The sequence below is a fragment of the Cladophialophora yegresii genome, assembly GCF_000585515.1.
Source record: "Cladophialophora yegresii CBS 114405 chromosome Unknown aczIN-supercont1.5, whole genome shotgun sequence".
Taxonomy (NCBI): domain Eukaryota; kingdom Fungi; phylum Ascomycota; class Eurotiomycetes; order Chaetothyriales; family Herpotrichiellaceae; genus Cladophialophora; species Cladophialophora yegresii.
The window spans coordinates 2666114-2689181 of NW_006913049.1; the positions used below are offsets into that span (position 1 = coordinate 2666114).

The 23068-nt window shown below is 52.9% G+C and overlaps 9 protein-coding genes across 9 annotated transcripts; 2 read left to right on the top strand and 7 right to left on the bottom strand.

Moving 5' to 3' along the window:
• Window positions 1–170: 170 nt before the first annotated feature.
• On the bottom strand, window positions 171–1273 carry A1O7_07696 (uncharacterized protein; the record flags this gene model as incomplete). The annotated part of the gene is made up of 2 exons (XM_007761693.1): window positions 171–1032; window positions 1110–1273. 2 exons carry the CDS (start codon window positions 1271–1273, stop codon window positions 171–173), a joined length of 1026 nt encoding a protein of 341 aa, XP_007759883.1.
• A 389-nt stretch (window positions 1274–1662) lies between these two features.
• A1O7_07697 (uncharacterized protein) lies at window positions 1663–3057 on the top strand (the record flags this gene model as incomplete). Its single annotated transcript, XM_007761694.1, has 1 exon — window positions 1663–3057. One exon carries the CDS (start codon window positions 1663–1665, stop codon window positions 3055–3057), a length of 1395 nt encoding a protein of 464 aa, XP_007759884.1.
• A 1255-nt stretch (window positions 3058–4312) lies between these two features.
• On the bottom strand, window positions 4313–5245 carry A1O7_07698 (uncharacterized protein; the record flags this gene model as incomplete). The annotated part of the gene is made up of 1 exon (XM_007761695.1): window positions 4313–5245. One exon carries the CDS (start codon window positions 5243–5245, stop codon window positions 4313–4315), a length of 933 nt encoding a protein of 310 aa, XP_007759885.1.
• Window positions 5246–6567: 1322 nt separating this feature from the next.
• A1O7_07699 (uncharacterized protein) lies at window positions 6568–7449 on the bottom strand (the record flags this gene model as incomplete). The annotated part of the gene is made up of 1 exon (XM_007761696.1): window positions 6568–7449. The coding sequence occupies one exon, from the start codon at window positions 7447–7449 to the stop codon at window positions 6568–6570; it is 882 nt and encodes a 293-aa protein (XP_007759886.1).
• A 582-nt stretch (window positions 7450–8031) lies between these two features.
• Window positions 8032–8955, bottom strand: A1O7_07700 (uncharacterized protein; the record flags this gene model as incomplete). Its single annotated transcript, XM_007761697.1, has 1 exon — window positions 8032–8955. The coding sequence occupies one exon, from the start codon at window positions 8953–8955 to the stop codon at window positions 8032–8034; it is 924 nt and encodes a 307-aa protein (XP_007759887.1).
• A 1110-nt stretch (window positions 8956–10065) lies between these two features.
• A1O7_07701 (uncharacterized protein) lies at window positions 10066–12582 on the bottom strand (the record flags this gene model as incomplete). Its single annotated transcript, XM_007761698.1, has 1 exon — window positions 10066–12582. The coding sequence occupies one exon, from the start codon at window positions 12580–12582 to the stop codon at window positions 10066–10068; it is 2517 nt and encodes an 838-aa protein (XP_007759888.1).
• A 2785-nt stretch (window positions 12583–15367) lies between these two features.
• A1O7_07702 (uncharacterized protein) lies at window positions 15368–17017 on the bottom strand (the record flags this gene model as incomplete). The annotated part of the gene is made up of 2 exons (XM_007761699.1): window positions 15368–16510; window positions 16550–17017. 2 exons carry the CDS (start codon window positions 17015–17017, stop codon window positions 15368–15370), a joined length of 1611 nt encoding a protein of 536 aa, XP_007759889.1.
• Window positions 17018–17325: 308 nt separating this feature from the next.
• Window positions 17326–18495, bottom strand: A1O7_07703 (uncharacterized protein; the record flags this gene model as incomplete). The annotated part of the gene is made up of 1 exon (XM_007761700.1): window positions 17326–18495. The coding sequence occupies one exon, from the start codon at window positions 18493–18495 to the stop codon at window positions 17326–17328; it is 1170 nt and encodes a 389-aa protein (XP_007759890.1).
• A 3567-nt stretch (window positions 18496–22062) lies between these two features.
• On the top strand, window positions 22063–22803 carry A1O7_07704 (uncharacterized protein; the record flags this gene model as incomplete). Its single annotated transcript, XM_007761701.1, has 4 exons — window positions 22063–22239; window positions 22312–22353; window positions 22414–22441; window positions 22493–22803. The coding sequence occupies 4 exons, from the start codon at window positions 22063–22065 to the stop codon at window positions 22801–22803; spliced, it is 558 nt and encodes a 185-aa protein (XP_007759891.1).
• Window positions 22804–23068: the final 265 nt, after the last annotated feature.

A 23068-nucleotide genomic window follows, 5' to 3' on the forward strand; every position in this document is an offset into this window, starting at 1 on the left:
TGGCGTGTCGACTTCCGTGGCACGTAGACCGTGATAAGAGTGGTGCTTTGTTGTTTCCTTTTGTCAGCATGGAGGATTTCCCGTTACCTACTCTGCGGAGTCGGCGACAGATCCATCCAATACTGATGCTGAAGTCGAGCACGCAGAGCACGTTCGCTCGCCGTGTCTTGTCACGAACGCATGACTGTTCGCACATCCCAAACGCAGAGACGTTCGTCCCAACCACAACTGGCAGCCCACCCTTCGGACCCGAACAAGCACCAGTCGACCCCAGTCACAAACTCGGTATGTCTTCCCATACTGCCGAGTTCTCTGGCGGGGCCTCCTTGCTCGCCGCCGTCCGTCCAGACTCGACAGGTCATGTCGTAGCTGGCGCTGAGTAGCAGATCCGGGAGGTGTGGGCTCCATGCAACCTTCCGTACCGCGTAACCGTGACCTTGCAACAGCTGCAGCGGGCCCTTGGGCTGACGAATGTCGAACGTTCGAATGATTCTGTCAACACCACCCGTCGCGACGACTGTACCTCGATACTTGTTCCAATCATGAGTCAAGGCTTCCGCAGGTGGGAAGGTTGGTTGAATTTTCCCCATGCCAGCGCCGGCCGACAGCGGAGCGGCGTGTATCGGGATCTGCAATACAAGATGATTGCTTGCACTTGCGGGTGTCCTCAAATCCCACACCCGCAGATGGCTGTCTGAACATACAGCACTGAGCATGCCATCGTTGTGAGGATTCCATTGGACACTGTATGTGCACGAATGGGTAGGCAGTGTCAGCAGACTCTGCTGTCGTTCCGGATTCCATATCTTGACGGTGCCATCCCACGAAGAAGAGGCAAAGGTTGCCTTTGATGTGAGATTCCAGCTGCATGAAAAGGCTTCTCGAGAATGCTCTTCGAACTTTGCAATGGGGAACTCGGGAGCCAAGGACGTGTCATAGAGACGCAGCGCACCGTCACCAGAGGAGGTCAGGAGATGAAAGGAGTGTGCTTCAGAATGGGTTACGTCGTAAAGGGCGTCTTGTGTAGGGTAACTGGTGAATAGGTACAAGCAGTTAGCACAAGCTTCTTGCTGTGAAAGACCGGGTGAAATGTGAATATGAGCCAGTACACTTTGAGAGGTACAATGCCGTGCGAGGTCAGCTCCAGGACGAAGAGCCGCCCGTTGCCAACCAAGCCATAGTTTGCAGCTGCGGCGACGGCTATCCGATTGTCAAAGAATGGAGAATACTTGACTGAATAGCCTTGAAAGCCTTGGGTCCGGAACTCGAGCATGGCTGGTCCCGATCTTCACTCATTGCGCGGCGCTACCAAGGAGAGAGATCTCATCTATCCAAGCTCCTCAAGAAGACTCCGTACTGTGTATATGGTCGTGCCGACTATGTTGAAGCTGCAAAGGAGAGCAGAATGAGTACTGTACTCCGCAGGGCACTTTGTACTTTACGTTCTGCACTTTGGACTGGCGGGCCGAGGTTTCTTCCCCCGCCACCGTCACTTGGCTTCCTGCGCGTAAGTGACAGCGTGCAGACTCGCACCGCTGAGAAAGACCCTCTCCCTCATCCTAGGAATGTGCCCTACAGTGTCCAGACGCGATCCCGCAGCTACTGTGACGGTAGCATACGTCAAAACACAGATTATGGCTCCGAGTCGAGGCGAAACTCACCATGGACGCGTTCATCTCGAGGAAGAGGCGCCGCGAGTCGCCGCACCCGCCACCGCAGGCTGAATGCCCTGCACCACCAGCCGAGCAGGAAGAGGAGTCGACAGACATCAAGCTGGCGATGCTGTCATCGCTCCATCCAGGAAGATCGCAGGACGACTTGCTGGAGGTTCTACTGAGCTGCGATGGCTCAGTGGATGCCGCAATCGAAGCACTTTCCGCAGGTCACAAAGATGTTCCACCACCACCACTAAAGCGTCGACTCACCGCCACACCGGGCATGCAGAGCGCCTTGCCTTTCAAGTCCGGTAGCAAGAGTCCCTCAAAGACAGCAGCGGTGCAGCCGCTGACCCGCAAAGGCAAAACACTGCACCTGTACACGCCGGAAGATATCGCAAATCACACGCCCTGTTCGACCATTCACAACTTCCTGCCTCCGTACCTCGCCAATGCCCTTCTGGAAGAACTGCTTGCCGAGGTCCCGACCTACGAGTCCATCGAGTTCAGGATTTTTGAGAATGTGGTCAAGTCTCCTCACACGGCATGTTTCTACGTCGACAGCCTGGCGGACGTCCAGCGGCAGCGAAGCGAATACTACTACAACGGCAATGACCTTGGCGATATTCGACAGCTCCTGCCCGTCATGAGGCAAGTCAGCGACCTGGTGCGTGACGCAGTGAACAAAGAGATCGACATCCGCATCCGTGACTTCTACCCGGACGGCAAGAAGTTAAAGTATCAATCACCCGAGCCATGGCAGCCGAACGCTGCCTTCGTCAACTGTTACGATGGCGGAGCTCAACATGTGGGCTACCACTCCGATCAGCTCTCCTACCTCGGTCCCCGACCCATCATCGGGAGTCTCAGCCTGGGCGTGGCGAGAGAATTCCGCGTCCGAAAGATCGTGCCCAAGGATGACCCGACCGAGGCCGACAGTACGAGCACGACCCCCGCAGCCGATATTTCTGGACAGATCGCCATCCATCTCCCGCATAATTCTCTCCTCGTGATGCACGCCGAGATGCAAGAAGAATGGAAACACAGCATCGCCCCAGCCCTGAACATTACACCCCACCCGGTTGCGGGCAACAAACGCGTCAACATCACGTACCGCTGGTACCGCGAGGAGTTCCGCCCCAAATACACGCCAAAATGCAAATGTGGTCTCCCCGCCGTGCTAAAGACGGTACAGAAGCAGAAGGTCAACAGAGGCCGCTACATGTGGATGTGTCAGGTGGGGAGTAAACCCGGGGGAGGTGCAGGATGCGGCCATTTCGAGTGGGCGCAGTTTACCGACGACGGTGTGCCTGCAGGGTGGAAGGCCGTGGCGGACAAGGATAATCTTCAGGCAGAGACGGCACAGGCTAGGAAGGCCGTGGCGGACGAGATCAAGCTTTAGACGGAGATGGGACTGTTCCAGGATCGGAACTCGGGCTAACACGTCGAGAAGACAGGACCTTAAGAATGGACAGTGAGTGTCGAAGAGACGTTGCGGCTTCGGAAAGGCAGGACCTCAAGACATACAGTGAGTCTCGAAGACGCGTTGCGCCTGTTGAGAGCGTCAAGTCCGGTCGAGCCACGCGTCTATTAAGAACCATGTCCACGGTGGCCCTGAAAATGATACGCACAGGGCCTGGCCTGCCTCAGTTGTTGGTCCTGTATCTAGTGGAGTAGGAATTAGTACCAGCACCACCACCGGCACCACCAACGTAGTGGCATCTGAGAGCGACGAGGGCGATTAACAGAGCTACTGTACGGAGTATCCTCTATCCAAGCCCATGTCCCGCGAGGCGCTGAAAATGCTACGTACTGTACAGGGCCTGCGCCAGTCGTCGGTAGTGGGATGGAGAAGTAGAGGGCCAAGACCAGAAACACGGTACTGTACTGTTCAGATTAATTACAGTTGTGTACGGAGTATGTGAAAGATCAGTCCTGTCCCGGTGTTTTTCCTCATTGGCGGCGCCGTAGCGATGAGTGACCTAGTACTATGGCCCAGTGGTTTGAAAGAGAAACGGCAGGGGTAGTAGAAATGAGGTTATTACCAGCGACTCCATCCTCGTCAAATCACAGTCCCTGCGTATGTAAGTTCAGTCCAGCCCAGTGGCCCCAGTCCTCATTTGGGGCGGTCTAGCGATGAATGACCGACCGAGTACGAATGGATCAGCGATTGAAAGAGACACGGCAGGAGGCCAGGTTTTCCTTTGCCCACTATCCACCGGGTTATGTCGTAGGGTCCGCACGCTAGACAACGAGGCAGACATAAACCAAAAGCGACGACAGGCAGTGCATTTGGAATATCAATCAACCGAACTGAGTCGGGCTAATCACACCCAATCATCAGAAATATCCAAGCCAGGACAAGTCGCATCTCCGTTTGTTGCTTGGCTGTGGCGGCAACTCATGTTCCAATGGTACGTGAAGGAGATACACAACAGGACGGGTTTATTCTTCATTACGGCCACTCATAGCCAAGGCGGCCCCATCATTCCAGTCTCATCATATAGGCTGTTGGCCTCGTCATTTAGCCCAGAGTTTTCTCTCATGTGCCGCCATACCAAAGCGGCCTTGTCAATACTGTGTACGCTTCCCGGTTCTTCGTCGGCAATTCTCATATCCACTTCTCCGCCAGCAATAAGCCCCATTTCTGTGTTTTGCTATTCCACATTCTTCTTCTTCAACGACATCTTGCTGACCACTGCTCTCGCGCGGTGTAGGGACTTTCGGAATGTAGACGGCTTCTTTGGTGTTGACTGACTGTTTTGGGCGTGGTAGTAATGAGCATCGAGGTTAGCGAGGTCGATCTGCACGGAGCGAGGAATGGCGTCGCCAAAGACAAGCCGGAAGTCCTTGATTATTGTCATTGCCTCGTCGGCAGGAAAGTCGAAGTAGAGCCGACATGTTGGTTCTGTGATCGAGGTGAGGTGAAGGTAGCTGCCCGGGCCAGGGTTAAGTGCATGGATGATGGAGGTCGAGAGTGTCTTGGTAAGGGCGGTGATGGCGGAGGTGATCACCAGTGAGCCAACCTGGCAAGCAGCACGAGTTTCCAGCGTGGTGTTTTCAGGCAAGAAAGCGTGTCGGTATCTGACGATTGCGTGAACAAAGACAGGTTCGCTTTTCTTGCTGTCGATCTCGAGTGTCTGTAGGAATTGGTCGATCATTGCAAGCGAAGACCGCACGGAGCTGGACATTCTTGCCGCCAAATTGTTCTCTTTGAGGCTGATTTTGATCATCACGACCCAGCGGTCGTTGATTCGGAGGGTTTGGCAATGAGGAGCCCCGAATTCCCAAACCACGGTGGCGGGGCCTTCGATGTCAAAGGCGATGTGGAGGCCGTCCAGGTAGCCGGGGTCGTTGTCCAGTTGGTTGGCAAGAGGGCCGCGTTGCGAGAGGCGCTGTTGCTCTTGAAGGGCATTTTGAAGCCCACAAGTCACGTCGACGATGACATAGGCATAGGGCGCAAGCCCTATGTCCTCTCCGACCACAAACGCACTCATTGTCACCACTGGCACCGCGATCGCCGGCAGCCGCAATGGCGGCGGTTGCAGTGGATTAGGACGTTGATTGCCGCCAGCATCAACAGCGGCCATGTCGTGCTCTTGGTTAACCGATACCCGCCTGTAGTAATGAGATGAAGGGGGTGATGGCGGCGATGAAGTGAATGACGGAGGTCCGAATGACAAGCAACCTGAGGTGCTATTGCTGCTGCTGTGTCTGTGCCAAAGTGAAGAGAACGATCCTGAGAATGATCTAAAGGAAAATGTTTTGCTCTTCTCAGAAGCCACCCGCGACGAAATACTGCCGCTCTCTTTCAGGTTCGGATTCGTCAGCCTCAGCACCTTCGGTGTGACATCGACCTCTTCTTCCTCCATCATGGCTGCCGTGTTGGATGTTCTAATGGTGCCCGTGTATGAAGAAGACTGGCAAGTTTGTTGACCCTCTGAATTGTCCAATGCTGCTGCTAACGATGACCAAGCGTTGACAGCGTGATCGTAAGATGGTCGTCTCCAATATCTGTTGGCACAGCCAGGTCTCGCTGCAGATATCTTACTCGAGTACCAGTCTTTTTTCAATGAGTACCGACAGCTGCTCCATTGAGACGCCTGATATCGCAGCCCACGGTGTGCTTGATGCTTGTGTCCGCGAAGAACTTCTCAAGTGCCAAGTCAACCGGATCCGGGAAAAGAGGACCACAAGTAACCAAGAGAACTCCCACTACGAGGTCAATAATATTGAGGCGGACAAGAAGGAGCAGGACTGGAGGTACAAGCAGCCGTGGACTGTGCCTGATTTCAGTATATTCGGATCTGCTGGCTCAGGATCCTTGGGGTGATCATGCAGAACCCGCAGGGATCTCACTGAAAGGAGACCGTAGGTGGTCGCCCAGAAAGACGATGCCCTCGGGCCAGCAGGCGCGAAACCTGGAATATGAGGAACACTCGGTGTGTGGCTTGGTCTGAAGGTAGTACTCTTCCAGTTACCGGCTGTGGATTGTGCAGCACGGCCGAAGAGATTGAAACAGTCCAGCTAAAGACGATGACAGGGATATTCTTCTCGACAAGGTGGGTCCTTCTTCGAGGTGCACGGCTCAGTGATAAGAAAACCATAAGATTGTACAGGATGAGGCCTTTGTCTGGAAGCCAAAGCGTGCGGAGTATCCGGTGCAGTTACTAGGGTACAGAGAAGCCGAAGGACAGTCTGCGTCCGGAATCGATGATAAAGATCCTCAGGATTGTATATGGCAAGGCCGTCCTTGGGCTCTTGCTATGGATAGCAGCACGGGACGGAAGCCATGGCCATCGACGCCTAGGTGTTGGTGAACGGCAGGAGCGAGGACAAGGTGACCAGGAGGCCTTAGAGGCGGTTGCAGCCGGTGGCAAACATCGACTCTTCCGTGCAGTTCCAAATGCCATCATGGAGCAGGTATCGTGGTGTCCGAGATGCGTATTTGGCCGATCAGCTCGTCGAGCCGCTCCTCGCTCAACTTCGAGAAGCGAATTTGTCGGTCGGCAGCGGCAAGCATTCTCTCACGTGGGTCCATGGTCGTAGACTCCATAGGACTCGAGCCAAATCGAGTGTTGCTGATGGTGTTGCCGAAAAGGGCGGCCTCACTAATACTGGCTTCGATACCGTGCCTTACTCGAGATTCCCATACGCCATCCCATTTCCATTCACCGGGATGCTTGGGGGATGAGGGAGATGCATCTTGCCCGTTCTGGTCGGATCCTCGCTGCTCTCTCTGTCGCCGGGCGAGTCCCCGGTGGGCGCGCCAGGCATGCCATGCGCTTGGGTCACCGACAACTTCAAGTGGAATCTCGTCCAGCAAATCTGCATTTTCGAAGGCGTCTTGAATATGTTGCAATATGGGCAGGGTCGGAGCCGTGCGGTCAGATGGCGCTGGGCTCGTTTTATTGTCCTCAGTTGCGTCGCTGGACCACGTGTCCGCGTCGCTGGGAGTTACGGGTCGACCAGCAGCCGGCGCGACCGCAATCGAGGCGTCGTGCTTCTGGTCTGTCGAGGATGTTGATGAGAACCACTGGGGAAATCCATGCCGTAGGCTCAAGGCGCCGGGTGGTAATCGATCTTTGTCGGAAGCACTGACAGTGCCAGAGGCGTCGACGGTGCTGACAGTAAAGGTGTAAGTGGTCAACGGCACAACCAGTGGGTGAAAGATGTCGCTGGAGAAAATGATGAGAGGGGGAACGGCTGGATATGCGTCTGGAAACGATATCTGAAAGCGAAGGATCGCCCCTTCGTATGGTCCTGCAAGTCGACGTGAGTTCCATTGTCTCATCGTAAGTAATGCCCTTGTTAAGGCCAGGAGATGTCGTACCCTCGCGTACAAACAGTACGGCGACCCAGAGCGATGGGTCGCCAGGAGTGAGGGAGAGATAAAGCCCCTCTGGACAGCGATCTCTGAGAGATGAGCTTCATGACACGTCAGCTTGACAGTTTTCACCTCCCATCAGCAACTTACAACTCCAAGACAAAAAGTTGTCGGCGAAAGGAAGGGAGGGAAGAAAGGGACATTGTTGGCATGGTTGAAGTTCACTCTGGAGGGATAAAGTTCGAACTGACGGAGATCATGTCCCGCCGCCCCACGCCCAGACCAAGCATCGCTAGGCTCGCTTCAACCCACGACGCACGACAGAGTGCGAGCGACGCGGGGGCTCTGAACGTCGCACAAACAACAGGGTCGAGGGGCGACGACGGCGGAGCCGTTGAGTTCAGACGCCAGCGTGAGGAGTCTCGCAAAAAAGTAGCAGAAGTGTATGGTCAACTTTATCATTCATGGTCTGCATCAAATGGGTATCTTGCGGTAATATGCACTATAATCATGGGGGAGAAAGCCACCCACAATGTGCGACTGTCTCGCTTACGACGCTGTTCTCCTCTGAGCGACGGCGTCAAGGCCGTCATTGACTCCGCCGACTACGCCCTCAACGAACCATGATCCCAATTCAAAGCAAGCGCCGCCTACCCGACCGTCCTTGAAACGAATGATTGCTTGATGCAGCTCAATACCACGTTCACCCAGGGCAGATGTAACTTGAACACCATTTGAGATGACCCGTTCGGTGACCTGGTGCTGGCGCTCAAATTGGAGGAGTCGGTTGAGCAACGTCATAATCACTGGGAGGACCAGAAGCAGTCCGGCAATGAGCCAACAAACAGCCTGCGCAATGCTTTGCCTCAGAATGTTGGGATGTCGTGGAAAGTGAAGACCCCCAGGCTCGGCTGCTTGAGAGATGAGCTGAGGGGCCATGCTGGCGCGTAAAGATTGGATCTCAAGCGGCGTCAAGTCTTGGGGAAGTGCCATATGCATATACCGCAATGCATCGACGTGCATGCTCCTCAACGCGAGCGAGTCTCCGCCCTGCTCAGCTTGCGCTTTCGCTGATGTCCACAATCTGACTCCCGTCAATGCAACATCCCAGTCCACACCTAATCTCGTTTCCGGCCGAGGGGAATTTGTCAAGCTCAAATCTTGCGACGGGATACTCCCTTCCGGACTCTCTGGTCGTGTCGTGGGCGTGGTGGCTCGGCTCGAGTCTGTGGTCGAGGAGATGCTATAGCTTCCCTTTTCTTTTGTGGTTTCCAGGCATGATAAGGCATAACCTTCCCCTCCTCTTCGTAGAACGACCGTTCTCGCGGTATGCCGAAGTGAGGTCAATACTGGTATCCTCGACCGGACCATGGACGGGATCATCGTGTAGATAGTTGACTTGGAGACGTTTCGCGTAGGTAGAGTATCCGTTCGCATCCCTCCCAGATCAATGTGAGGCACCGTCGATGTCATCTTAACGGGCGTGTTGCGGGCCAGAGATTCCCTCCGGCGTCCGCCCGTTTACCGTGACGAGGTAGAACTGTCAGACAGACAGCCGATGAAAGGACCGCTCAAAATCGCAAGACGAGGAAGTAGAGGCAAATATAAATCATGTCAGCAAACGAGTGGGTAGTAAAATGCTACCAGATCTCTCCGCAGGTTGTGAGGATGTTTCACATGCACATAATCTCATGCACGACATACCAAGAGACCGAACGAAAAAGACAAGGGAAAGACCCGGAAAGGTATGCAGGTCCAAGGATGGCGAGCATGTGGTCGGTGGCTAACGGCTCAGATGGTATGCGAGAGAGTACGTAGGAGAGTTAGTGTTGTGCCATTTTACTTCTTACGGTTTTGTTGAGGCAGGAGAAGCAGTTTCCACAGTCCTTGGGATTCCACGAGACGAGCGCATGTGAAAACGTGGTTCAGCTGTTCTTGCGGTGATTGATCGGCCAATCTAGCCAGGATTCCAGATCTGGTTGCTCTTCGGCTGTTCGTAGTGTCGGATAAGCTTCTCGAGCGACTGATTTCGCTCACAAGGTCATTCAAACGACTCGCGATTAATCGAGAAGCGGATTGAGGGCCTCGAAAGTTCGAAAACTGTTCGAGCCTCGGGGGCGGATTTTCTGCTACGCCGTGGCTGACTCAGCCTCGTCAGTGTCCTTGGTGCCTTTGGAGCCTCGTGAGCCTCAAGGCTTGACAATCATAAGGCGCGATGCAGCTCCTGCCATGCCATCACCAGGGCGTGATCAGATCAGGTTGGACAGTGCCACAATGACAGGAGGCATTTGATTGCCGTTACAGTGTTGCACTTAATGTGGTCCAATTATGTATATTCATTATGAATGTTGACTCTTGTTTTACTCGATTGCACCAGCCACGACTCCAATCACGCACCTCGATGACTCCGTCTCCCCTTTCATCCTTCCTCAAGGACACCCTGCGCCTTCCGGCTGACTCTGTCGAACTTTTCACGGCAAGCACGCCTTTCCTCCCGTTGACGAGTCGAGTGCCAACTCATATATATCTCGAGCGTCGAAGTCTCCGTCCTCTTTTTTGACCTTCCCAAACTCACCAAGGCGTTCAATTAAAACCCGCCATGTATCCAGTGAGCTGGCTCAGATCTTGCTCACTCATCAGCTGGTGGCTGTTGTTCTGCGCCTTGGTCTGCGGCAAGGGCATACCTGCGTTCATACCCATGCCCATATTCATCGCTGGACTCACACCGTACGAGCCGAACAGTGTGTCGCCCGGCATGCTGGAGGAGAAGGGTGTGGTCGAGACAGACATGCCGCTCACCGCACCACCTCCTTGATTGTTGTCAAACTCCAAATCAAAATTCATCTCATCTACTATGCCGAGGTCAAGATTGCTGAAGTCGATGCTGTCAAAGTCAAGTTCCATGCCATTATCAAAAGTGGCCGCTGTGGCCGAATTTGGCATGCTACCACAGTCCGGAGTCGCCTGGAAAGAATCACAAGTAGAGTCAGTGGATAGATTCCTTCGCGTATGGCTTTGCGAAGTCGCGGGTTTGGACTTCAGCCCTCCCTTGATCACATAGGGAGCCAGGATAGGCACTTCGGCGAGATCCTTCGAGGCTGTCATCGCACCTGTGGTGCTACCGATGCCTTGTTGGTACTTGAAAGTGTCAAGCCACTGCTGGTTGTCTGCGCAGGTCCAGTTCCACGGGTCGTTGTCCTCGTAGATTATCATACGAGCTTGGTCCTGGAGGTCCTTGTCCGAAGGTATTTGACCCAAAGTTCTCTGTTGTGAGACGAATTTGCTCAACTCTTGTTCAAGTCTCCCCCAGCAGTTGGAATCCTTCGTCATCTGGTCAGGCTCAGTGCTTTCCGCAGAAGTACCGGTAGTCAAGCCTCCTTCAGCCGACGAAGGTGTTGCCATGGCTCTGGCCACGTATGGCTCCATTGTATTCCTTTCGTGGCCGATGAGGTACGGTGGAATGGCGTTCTCTACCAGCCTTTCGACGTACGGTTCGAATCCCCAGTCCCCAGCCCAGTGTGACATGTCGGCACCGTTTCTGAAATGAGCGGCCAAATGATCAGCTCGTTGTTGCCAAGTAGTGAACTTGGATGGACAGAAGCCACAACCGGATTTGAGTTCGTTGGTGGTGCTCTTCCAGGTGTCCATATGAGATTGCACCTTCGCATTGTGCATCAGCTTCAGGTGCTGGCTAAGGTGATCCTTCCGGTAAAAGGTCCGCTCCTGCACCGTCTTCTCTTGACAGGCGTTGAAATTGTGTGACTCGAGATGAGCCGCAGAGGGATTTGGCTCACGGCAGAAAACACAGAGCTCCAAACCTGTCAGAACATCCGTCATTGTGCCTCCGTTGGGACAGCAGCTCCAGCGCTCGAGTGCCAGATGGAGTGACTTTTCGTGCCTTTGCCAGTCATACTTGGCGGGAAACGAGTCTGTGCAGAACGTGCACTGAAATATCCTCGCAGCTCGAGATTTGGCTTGCTGTGCAGCGGCGCGCTGCGCTACCGGTGCTCGCCTGCGCCTCCGCCGATCTTGGGAGGAAGCGAAGGACCCTTTTGACCGATTCGATCGGGAGGAGGCAAACGTGAGATCAGAGTTACTGGACTCTCTGGTTTCGAAACTGCTAACGGAGGGAGCGCGGAACATTGAAAAGGACGAGTCATCCTCGCTCGAAGCCCGGCGAGAGCTGGGTCGCGAGTTGGGTCGCGAGCCTTGAAGACTCGAAACAGATGGATTCCGGACCGGGAGCGGCGTGGAGGTGACGGCTCTGGCAATGGCGGTCATGGACGCCGGTTCGTGTTCGGGCGGCGATGCTTTCCATCGGTCTAGAGGGTTAAGATCCGCAATACCCGAGCCATCTTGGTTCTGAGGGATGTCGATTGCTCCGAGCATGGGAGAGGATGGACCCGACTCAGCAGGCCTGACTTTGCCTCGCCTCCGGGCATTGGCAAGCCAATTCGAGATCTGGCTTCGCTTCAACCCGGTGAGTTGCTTCAGCTCGTCCTTTTCCCGCTCATTGGGATATGGATGATCGGCATGTTCAGCAAGCCATTGCTTCAAGATCTTGACTGCATCTCGTGGGAACCGCGCGCCAGTCTTGCGGCCACGTCCTTCCTCCATCGACTTCATCGCCCTTCGGCGTTCGGTCAATGCATTTTCGGGAATCTGTTGGTCCTCGGCGATCCCAGGAAAGGTGTTGACGAAGCCTCGGGGGATCTTTGGGTGCACAAAGCTACATTCTCGGTATAGAGAAATGCAGCAAGTGCAGCCTGTGACCATTGCTCCTCTCGTAGCCAAGAAGCAATCCAAGCCCATCTTCGCGCAGAGGTCACATGGTTCTTTGGCACGAAACATTGGGAAGTCGGCCGAGAGGTCAGAGGTGTGTGGAATTGCCTCGATTTCGATGTTGTTGATCAATTTCAGCATGACGGTGGTGGGTGGTGCTGGTCGGCTTGCGGGGAGAAAAGCAGATTTGTCGAAGAAGAGCGAATCGAAGCAATCAGTGGCATCACGCTCACATGCCTCGCCCGTCAACGATGAGAGCTCGTCAAGGTCTAATTGGGGAATCGCATGGGAAGCGTCCTCGAAGTCGAAGTACTCCATGTTTTGACGCCGCTGAGCCCCTCAGCGCTAGGATCGGTATGAGTTTTCACAGTAATGAAGGAGAGATGTGGAGGAGAAGGAGGACGAAGAGTACTCCTGCCGAGTATATTCGCAGCCTTCCCCCCTCGGAGAGCCAATACGAATCTCCGAAGATCGGTGTGTAAAGCTTCCAGTATGACTCCCCAGGTCTGGGAGCGGGTTGTCAATCGCACGCCCTTCCCACGACATTTTGACAGGGATCCTCTCCCGCGTAGGCCTATTCAGGCATGGTAGTCCCCACGGTGCCAGAGGTTGTTGGGCAATGGCGGACAATTCCGAGCCCGTTAAGCTGCGCAACGACGCCGTAAGTGGCTGCTTACCGTGCATTCTAGAAGCCCTAGAAGCCCTGGAAGCCAATTGCTGGCCTTTGTTCACTGAGAGCGGGGTTTATATCGCTCAAATGTTTAACGTTCGACCCGAGATGCACAAGGTACGCAATGTGATGTTGCATTGGTCATGGCGTACGGGGCCTTGCAGCTACAGTGTACTGTGTACTGTGGTAGATATCGACTCGGTTGTTCATCCCACTCCTGGATCTCGTTAGTCATGGCCGCACTCCTACTGTTACGAAGTCCGAGTCACCGCGGGGCCACCATCGCAATCCCGCTGACTAAAGCGTTCGATTCTGGCGAGTTGGGTTCTCTCTTCCGCAATCTCGAGCTTAGGGCAGGACACATGCGGCACGAGACACAGATAATTAAGGGAAAGGTCTCTTGTTGGGCACCTGTGTCGCTGCCCGTATTCCCCAGAAACGGGAGCACTTGTGCAGTACTAGTGCTCGTACTCGTACTGCGCTGGGCGTGAGTAAGAGGCATCTCCGGTACTCGGAATCGGTCACGCGGTGCTTGACCGGGTGTCTCTCTGGACTGTCTACCGTATCTTCTATGTATCTACACGCTTACAGCAGGTCAACATTAAACCACCTTTGTGACATCAGTGACATATTAAAAAAGACGGGGGACGACTCGTTGCCAGATCTTTGTCTCGATTTCATGATCATTAACCATAGAGTTCGCCATCGAGCCTGTGCATGAGGGGGATATTCAGTGACCCGGAGAGTGAGGGGCACGTCCGTTGGAAGGTTCAGGCGGCTCGTTCCAAGTCATTGTTGCCTGGGCACACACCTATGTGGCTGGTGCTGCACAAGGCTGAACCTTCTGAAATGATCCCTACCTAATGCTTGTCCACGGTTTCCAACTCGACATCACGGAACTGATCATACGAGGTACTGGCTCGGGTAGGGTGCAACTGACATTGCTGCGGCGGGATTGTGCACTCAAGCATTTGCTCTGCACCACCTAGAGTACTTACATGTCACTTACCAGCTAGAATGCTGATGAAGTTGGGATTTCTCGACAATGAATGGCAGGCAGGAATGTCACGTAGGAATGATCCTCAAGGGAATGTCAGGATGTACAACTCGTATGGACTGTATGTTAGTCCTATGGGTTCGCTCGGTACGTCATGCCGCGTTGGTGGAAATGTCGATGTCGATGTCGAGATCGTGGGCCGGAGAAATAGGCCAGAAGTGATGGCGTCGCGTTCTTGCAGTACCATCCGCTTCCGAGAGCATCGTCGACAGGCAAACAAGAGGGAATGGGACTTCAATGACACAACGTGCGCTCCTCGAATTGGGCATGGGACATCTATCTTCCTAGGAAGTAGGTAGTAGGTAGGAGGGTACTGGGCGGCCAGGACCGAAGAACACTATCACAGTCGTGGGAACAACGATTCCTCCCTCCGGACTCGTGTTGGTCTCATCGAAGTTAGAGCACATCTGGCTCAAGATGCGTCGCCAGCAGGGCTGATATCCATAAACCGCTGCATTTATCCACACAAAGCCTGGCGGGTAATGCAAAAAGGAAGAACACAGTGTGCAGGCACGTGGCAGGATAGAACGCACACCTTACTCTGTACTCCGTACTCGGTACCGAAACTCAGCTCAGCGCGTCGTTAGATACACAGTCTTGAGGCTCAAACAAGAGACCAAAAAGCAAAAAATATCTCAACATTCCGAACCGGGGAATCGAACCCCGGGCGTGTCGGCGCCTTCATTACTAGGATGAGAGCGACAAATGTTACCTGGGAGGACATGTTAAAGATGGTTATCTTGAGTAGGTCGTGGATTAAACTAACCTCTACACCCTATCAAACAGTTAGCTTTAACTTTTTCGATGAGATCACCTTAAAGACTCACAGTTCGGAGGGCTGATTGTTAGGCAGAGATCAGAGAACATATATTATATCCTGAAATTCTTGGGTGTAGCTAACTGGAATTGGCCACTCCCCTTGAAAACATCCCCGGAATCTTGCACAGTACCTCGTATACACATAGGTAGGTCTTCCCCAGCATCATGCTTCAAGCGTGGCGCTGATGAAAACATTGTAATACTGTACACATACTGCACTTGCCCATTAATCTCTTGAACTGCAGCCTCTTCCCATGCCTATTCGAGGAATCTCCCGAGACATAGAGAAAAACCACAAACAAAAAAGCAAAATAAAAAACAAATCCTCTTGATATCGGTACATCCGAAGATATGGCATCTACTGGCATTTTCAGCCAGTTCTTCAGGAATCTGATTCAGATCAATCTACAACCTTCGTGACAGGCAATAACTATGACACCACTGCCTGCTTCCTGCGATCTGTGTTCAGTCGCTTGCGAAGCGCATCAATGTTGATATAACTTTCCTCTGGCTCACCGAGGACTCGTTTGGGTATGAAGTTATGATCCCGCTTACCGTCACACGAACACGCACCAGCACGAACACGCACCAGCACGAACCAAGGCGAGGTATTTCAACCCATCAGTATCTTGATAAAAGAGCGGCTTGGTATCAGTGAATTCGGTCCTCTTACAAGTCTGGCAAATCGTGACCTTGTGCTTGACGTCAGGCTTCTTCTGGCACATCGCTTTGATGTCGCCGTAACTATAACCTGTCGAATTCTTTGGTGGAGGCACCATCACGCCAGCTTCTACCTTGGCCGCTTTGTTGATCCCATTGACCTCGTGCTCGGCTCTCTTCATAGGCATCCAGGGTATTTTGTCAGCCTGTCGAGTACCGGGCGAATGGTAGGGGATAAACACGTTTCCTCGACTTCCAGACTTGCAGCCACTTTCTTTGCAAACGAAATGCCTCGCCAAGTACTTGCCATTCTCAACATGGAACAGTGGTGCCTTATCCATCGTACGTGTCTTCACGCAACGTTGGCAGATGACCTCGATCTGCTTGGGGTCGTTCCCTCGCGGGCCACGACGAAGATCATTAATACCTTTGGTGCCCTTGATGTCAAGAATCCTGGCATCAGTATCATCATTCCGCAAAGACTCGGACTTTACGCTCTGCGCTATACGCGCGATGTCATCGGTATTGGAAGACATAAGACCGGATTTCTGCAATACTGCATTTATCCGACGCGTGATAGTCCACAGCTTGATTGTTTGCATATCAGTGTCGATGGCACGCATTGCCCCGTGCCCACTACTACATTGCACAGATAGGATGTACCTGTTTGAATCAACCAAATACTGGGGCTTGCGGTCTGTCGCTTTTCGTTTGCAGACTCCGCACTCAAGCAGGACCAAGCGTGGCTCAGGTGGCAGGGGATCCCTTGAGATTGCGGTTATGACACCCTTTCTCAGCATCTGAACACGGGTTGTTTGTTGCAAAGACTCGTGGGCATGCCGTTGCTGGGCAGTCTTTTGAGGGTCAACAACAGCCAATATCGCGCGGACAGGCGTGTAACCTTTTGATTTGCAAAAGAGATATTGCTTTTGTCTCTCGTCTGACTCAAGTAGATGTGCAAGGAAGCTTGCCGGGAGCAGTTCTAAAGGAACGACTTCATGGCACATGTCCTCCTTGAGGGCCTCGTATATGACGGCTTTCTGGAGGCGCCAAAGGGTATCAGAAACAGGGATACTCACATGACTCTGAGATGCAGTCTGTTCCTTTCGAGCAAGCTCGGCAGGTTTGGGCTGAGGCGTAAAGAATGAAGCGATAGAACGCTGCTTTGGTTTTGAAACCGGGATGGAAGGAGTTGCAGGTTGTGAAACCTGAATGGGTACTATCGACTTGGGCATGTGTATCCTCTCAGGCGAACTAGTCCAGCCATTGAGGTTGGTAAACTTTGGCATGATCTCAAGTGCCTGTGTCTCAGTGCGAGCAGAGATCTCCTTCTCCACCGCAAGGCATCCCTTGGCGTCAAGGTCGGGAAATTCCTCTTCTTCCTCGGATGCCGGTGAAGGAGGAGAAGGCTCCGATGCAGAGAACTTCTGAGTAACAACAGTCGCTGGCGCATTTGTAGATGTCGTCCAGAGCTGGATGGCCCCCTGGCTCCGGTTAGCCTTGGGTCCCGACTTACAAGCGGCTGGGTCTTGACGTTTCTCAGTCATCAAGGAAGCCTGAAAATAGTCTCGCCTAATAGGCAGCTTGACTAGGTCGCAGGCGAAATTTACGAATGCGTCATACGCACGCGAAACCTTCAGCCTTCGAGATCTGATAATATATTCTGGGTGCCAGATAAAAATGGCTATTTTTCCAATCTCGCCGTTGCATTTACGCCAAATAGCGGCATCAACACTATAGAGCTGATCTATCTTGACCTTGCGTAGTGTCAAATTCATCATGGGAACCATCAGGTCCCGATTCTCGCCTCCACAAACAAGACTGACCTTGAATGGAAGCTTCTCCCATATCCATTTCACGTAATCGTAATGGACCTGCTGATGTGCCTTTGTCCAGAACTTTGGCTCAGTCTCCCTTGTGCGGCGAAGTTACTGCCCTGCTTCACTCGGCGGATTCTTGCTCGCCGGTTGATCGTGTCATAGGTGAACGAAGAGATTCTATCAACTCCCTTCTTCATCATCAGCCGGGTCGTAGGACTCTTATCATCGAGAGTCTCGCCAGGTTTCTCGCTGCATAGCTCCGTAGGATGGTTCAGCTGCCACCCTATCCGCGCAAGCGAGGGATCTCCTGATGGTCGAGGAATATCCTCCTCAGGCATTCTGCTTACAGCAACTTCCTCCATCCTGAACGCCTCGTGGCGCTCGGAATGGAGAACTGCTGGCATCAAATCGTCTTCGTCGATATCTCGATCAAAGAACTCACGAATTTCGGCCTCCTCGCGAGGGAAGCTTCTACAAAGTGCATTTACAGCATCTATAAAAGTCTCCTGGGACACCGCCGTGGTTCCATCGGCTTCACCAGCAAATCCATTTGATATATCGCCGAAACTATCGTCCTTGGGAACGGAAAGGATGACTGCTTCAGTTTCAAACCCTGCGGCTGGTGAGCCGTCTCCAGCACCCTCGTCTTGATCACCCTCAATGATTTCCTCGAGGTCGCCAAAGTCCGAACAGTCGGACCAATCGTCACCGTCATCATGCTCAAGCGCCTGCGTCAGTGTAGCCCTCAGATCATCCTGGTATCGACCAGTCGTGGATGGTGACCGAGGCAAACCCGGAGTCAGCCGCGAACGCTTTGACTCCGGCTTAGCAACTGGGTCATCCAAAGAGCCCAATGGACGCTTCGTCCGCGATATCATGTTCGGGTCTAATTGACCCAGTGGAGAGCGAAGCTGATGAGACGCCCCACTAGTAGTGGACGTCTGTCCTGGAGTCATCGCCTCTGAGGCGGCTGCATCAGGAGGGGCAGTTGTCGCCTTCCTGGCGTCTGCACAAACAATCCGCGGAGTCTTCACCTTAGAGGCGGCTGCATCGCGATGGACAGTCTCAGCCTTCGAGGCTTCTGTCCCAAAAAACCCCTGTGTCTTCAACTCTATCTCGGCGGCATCGGGATCAGGAGTCTTTGCCCTCGAAGCAGCTAATCTCGAGGCTTTGCTAGCAGGGGGAGCCTTGCCTGGCCCTGGCATCTTCGCTCAACAACGAGCAGCAAACAATATCAACCAGATGTCTGTCCAATGTTTCTTGTCCGAATCTCTTGCCTCTGATGCCTTAACGCCGGGAAATGGGCTGGTATACCTAAGGGGATTGTCCAAAGAGAGTCTGGTTGTAGCTGACAAGACTTGAGGAAGTGATGGGATCGAGCGTCCGCTGAGAAGACCCCGGGAGGAGGGGCGGGGGATCGGGTCAGAGAAATGGTCCGAGAGAAGCGGTCGAATTCAAGTAAAATCAACGTGACACGGATTGGCTATCTTGCAGCCTTGAATGCTCTATGGCGTCTGAAGTCGCAGTGTTGCTTGGTTGTGTATCCATGCGTATTCTAGAGCGATCATGAAAACGCAACAGATCGTTCGAACCAGGAGTATGCGGTCACTGCAGCGCCAGCTGCACGTTGCAACCACGACCCAGTTGACTCAACTATACTCCTTTTGGGCCTGTCAATCAAGACTATAACCTACATTACCATCGCGTCCGACCCGGAATAGACGAAGTGAAGACGTCAGCATAAAGGCCTCATTGTCATTGGGCATTGAAACTCCCTTTGTACCAGAAGCATTGGATAACTCACCAAACACGATAACAATAACAAGGATTTGGTGCCCTTCCTACATGGAAATTGGCCTGGAGGCATTCTCAGCGCACAGCTTTCTGAGATGTCGTTCTCCCTCCTGAGATCCAGGTTACCATATCTTTCGTGAGCAAGACTCCCGATTCTACAATCGCTCAGCGAAGTAGAAGATTGCAGTGACCTAGGGTGGGGTGAGAGCGGCTGTGGTAACAGCAGAGCAAGAAGTGTTGAAGCACGAAACCCCAGGTGTGCAAGAGAAGTGATTGGTACACAAGTTGAGCCAGTGAGGGAATGGTCTAAACTGTTATCCGGATGCCATAAACGCACGATCCTACTACAAGCCCTACAGACGCAAGACCAAACTGACAATGGGATCACCCTGTGCCCCTCCTGAGTGTTCTGCAGTACAAAATCTAGGCGTTGGTGGTGTTTGTGCTTTGCAGGATTCTTGAGAGGTGCCAGCATAAAGCCTTGTTGTGTTGCATGGTACATTGATATGCAAGGCGGAGAGTTGTCCACAGTACCAAGCAGCGTAAATGAGAGGGTTCAAAGCGCTGAGCGACTGAAGTCCAGAACTTGCCACGGATTTCTATGGGACTCCGGAACCGTAATTTGCGGATTGTTCTGTGATGTTTTATATCTGGCTTGTGTTGATTCCTTCTCAATTGCCTGCACCACGATGGCAAGCCAAAATATCATGCATCCAATTTATGGCAGGTCCATGCTTGTGAAGGAGACTACAGCCGACCATGCCATACTCTTTTCGAAAGCCCAGACAAAGACGTAGGGCACATACATAGGATAACGACGAGGGGTGCGGATAGCTTGTTGTGAGATGTGGAGTTCGCATGTATTCGGATGACCGGAGCGATTTTGGTGAGGGCTCCCATTGCTCCAGACTGGAAAAACAGATCAGGGTTTGAATACTGGGCGCTCGCGCATTGGGAGAGTTGCCTGTGACTGCAGGCTGAAGTTGTCTGCATATCGTAGGAGTCTTGCGGTATTGCATTCGACATGGACGCTTGGTAAACTGTTCATGGGTTCCACTCTGAGTGTTGACTCAAGGTCACTAGCATGTATGTGCCTTAGACACGAAGTGGCCCACCAGAGTCATTTCGGCTGGGGCGGTTGAAAATTTTCCACCACAAACCGACATCATTATTACCACTGTGGAACATAGTTCAACAATAGCCTCAATTCTGGTCTCCGACTTTCTGATTCCTCGTCTAGTTGGGGCTTTCAACAAAGATGGATTCTATGTTTCAAACCATGGATGAGCAAGCCCGGTGGTGGGACATTAACGATGACAGGTATCATCTTCGAAGCATACCCCAAGTGTCAAGCCACCGGGGGAGGGTTTTCTTCATGTACAGCGCCGGACAGATGTACCTCCTGGCTATGGCTACAAACCGGAGTCGCTCCTGAGCAAGGTAAGTCCATGATGGTAGGTGCAAAGATGCAACACGAAACACTTGGGAAGGATGCCATGGCCTCGCCTTGCTGCAGGTGATCATTTCTCTATACCCAGCTCTTTTCCCCTTTCCTCTTCTCTTTTTGGCCAGCATCAACGACACCGTCTGTGTAGGTACCACATGTCCTATGCATTGCGCATTTTCCCGCACATACTATTGCACGTCCCTTTGCACATCCCTTTACCCATCTCTCTGCCCGTTCGGTCCTTGTGAAGCCCAAACGATACCGACGTCCATCTGACCCCTTGGAACTTCTACCGTTTACCCTATTTCCTGCGGCAAAGCAGCTACAGCACTCATGCTCCGACATCCGAGCACAATACTGACCATGATAACATTCTTCTCTGTGGCACTGGACTATTCAGGGCTGCATGGCTTGGACCCTCGGACATGCAGCATTATCCGTTCCTTCGGAATCTAAGAGCCAGCTCGACTGTACCAATGAACAATCACCGCTCAGCAACGTCTTGCGCAATCAATCGATTCTTGTCTCACCCTTACCCTTCTTCATACCTTGAATATCCGACCACCGACCTTTTCCTTCCAAGCAGATTACCTCCATGCCTTATGGATGTAACAGCTTCAACCGGCACCCAACCGCCCTACTCTACTCTACCCTCGGCTCTCTGAAAGAAAAAAGATCAGTCACATACACAGTGGTTTCACTAAATTGATGTCTCACTTCAGCATGCTTTGGACTCGTGGCCCTTGCTCCTACCATCGCTGCACCGAAGGCAGTTCGATTCACGCCCACAGAACCGCCCATACGATGGCATCTCAGCAGTTATCGATTCTAGGCTCTCTTCCCATATCCATACTCGAAGGCTATTGCCAGTCAATCACGGTGTTGACATCCAGCAGAAGTCATCTTATCTGGATGTGTCGTTTGGTTTGACAGTACTCTCAGAATGCCGGATTCAACGACAAGCTGCAGCTCTGCTTTTCAAGTGGGCAAGGAACTGTGGCAATCTGGCGGAAGCTCTCGAGCCTGTCCTACCTTGCACAAATGTTTACTTCGTCGCTTTGTCCATACATCTTCGCGCTTATGCCTTCTACTATCGTCACAAGTCGTGGTAGTGGCTGTACTCGAGCTGACTATTTAATTACAGTTTCTACCCACTCTGCTCTGGGTCTCCGTAAGTCATCTAATTCGGTTGCTTTTATGCCTTCATCACTAACAGTCTTCGCAGCAAGTTAATTCACAACTGTACGTTCCAGCTATTGACAATTCCGCTCCTGTCCCTTGTTCCCATAATGCGTCCTTTTTGTTACACTCTTACTAAATCTTCCCACTTACGTCGACAGCAACAGCATTCTCACAACTGTATGTGCATCTTTGCTCCTTTTATCCTATTAATTATTCTCTCAATGCTAACCACTTGGCTGTAGCAGACACAGAAATCACAGTTAGTGCTGTCTCACCCTCTGCAACCTCTTCTTTCCCCAGAATATCTGCACTTTCTCTCCATGCAGAACAAATCCTTATTGACCTACAGATGGCGACTTTGGGTGGCGGCATGGGCGGCGGCAGGGGCGGCGGCAGGGGCGGCGGCAGATGGGGCGGCGGCGGCATGGGAGGCGGCAAACGCGGCAGTAGGCGCAATGGTGGCGGCGTCGGCAAGGCGAGAGGCGGGGGCGCTACCTCGCAAATTGCGCGTTTGCGCCAGCGAGCGGTAAGTCTCTACTTCGTGCCGTTTGTTACTTCCTATCCTGTCTTTCTAAGATGTATTAACATTAAAGCTTAGAATCTCTTGTCTGATATTGCAGCCGCAGAGGCTGCTATTCAGGTCAGACTCGAAAGCTCGAGAGTCCGTTCATGTCTTGGCTTGAATGCTTACTTTATTTAGGAAGCGCGTGCTCGGATCGCCGAGCTTGGTATGGTTTCTTTTACACCTTTTCTCTGACGAAGTTACTCATATCATATAGATCAAATCGAGCAGCAGTTGGCGGCGGCAGCGGCTCGCGGCAACGGCGGCAACGGCGGCAACGGCGGCAATGGTGCGGCTAGCGGCCTTAGGGGCAATGTGGCTGGTGGCGACGACCTTGAGGTGAGAGTGGCGGCGGCTGTGCGTGCGGCATTAGCGGCAGACTTTGGCGGCGGCAATTGGGCGGACAATGTTGGCGGCGATTTTAGCGGCGATGCTTGGCCTTCGGGCGAGAATGGCGGCGATGGCGGCGATGGCGGCGACGGCGGCGACGGCGACTGCCGCGGCAACGGCGATATGCAAGTCGAGTAAGGTGTAACCACGGTATAGTTAATTTTGGCAGTTTCAAGCTTTTTGCAACAGAGGTTATATGAAGAGGTCTGAATTAGGTCTGACTCATTTACACTAGCCTTGTCGTCCTTGCCCATGCAAGGCAAATAATATGGAATAGTTCCAATGCACAAGATGGCCGCCCAGGTTGAGTCGAGTCATTTGAGTATGCCGAACACAACTGTCATCTTGCGCCGATAATAAGGTCTAACAAGGCCGGTGTTCATTATAGCTGTCTCGCCCGGAG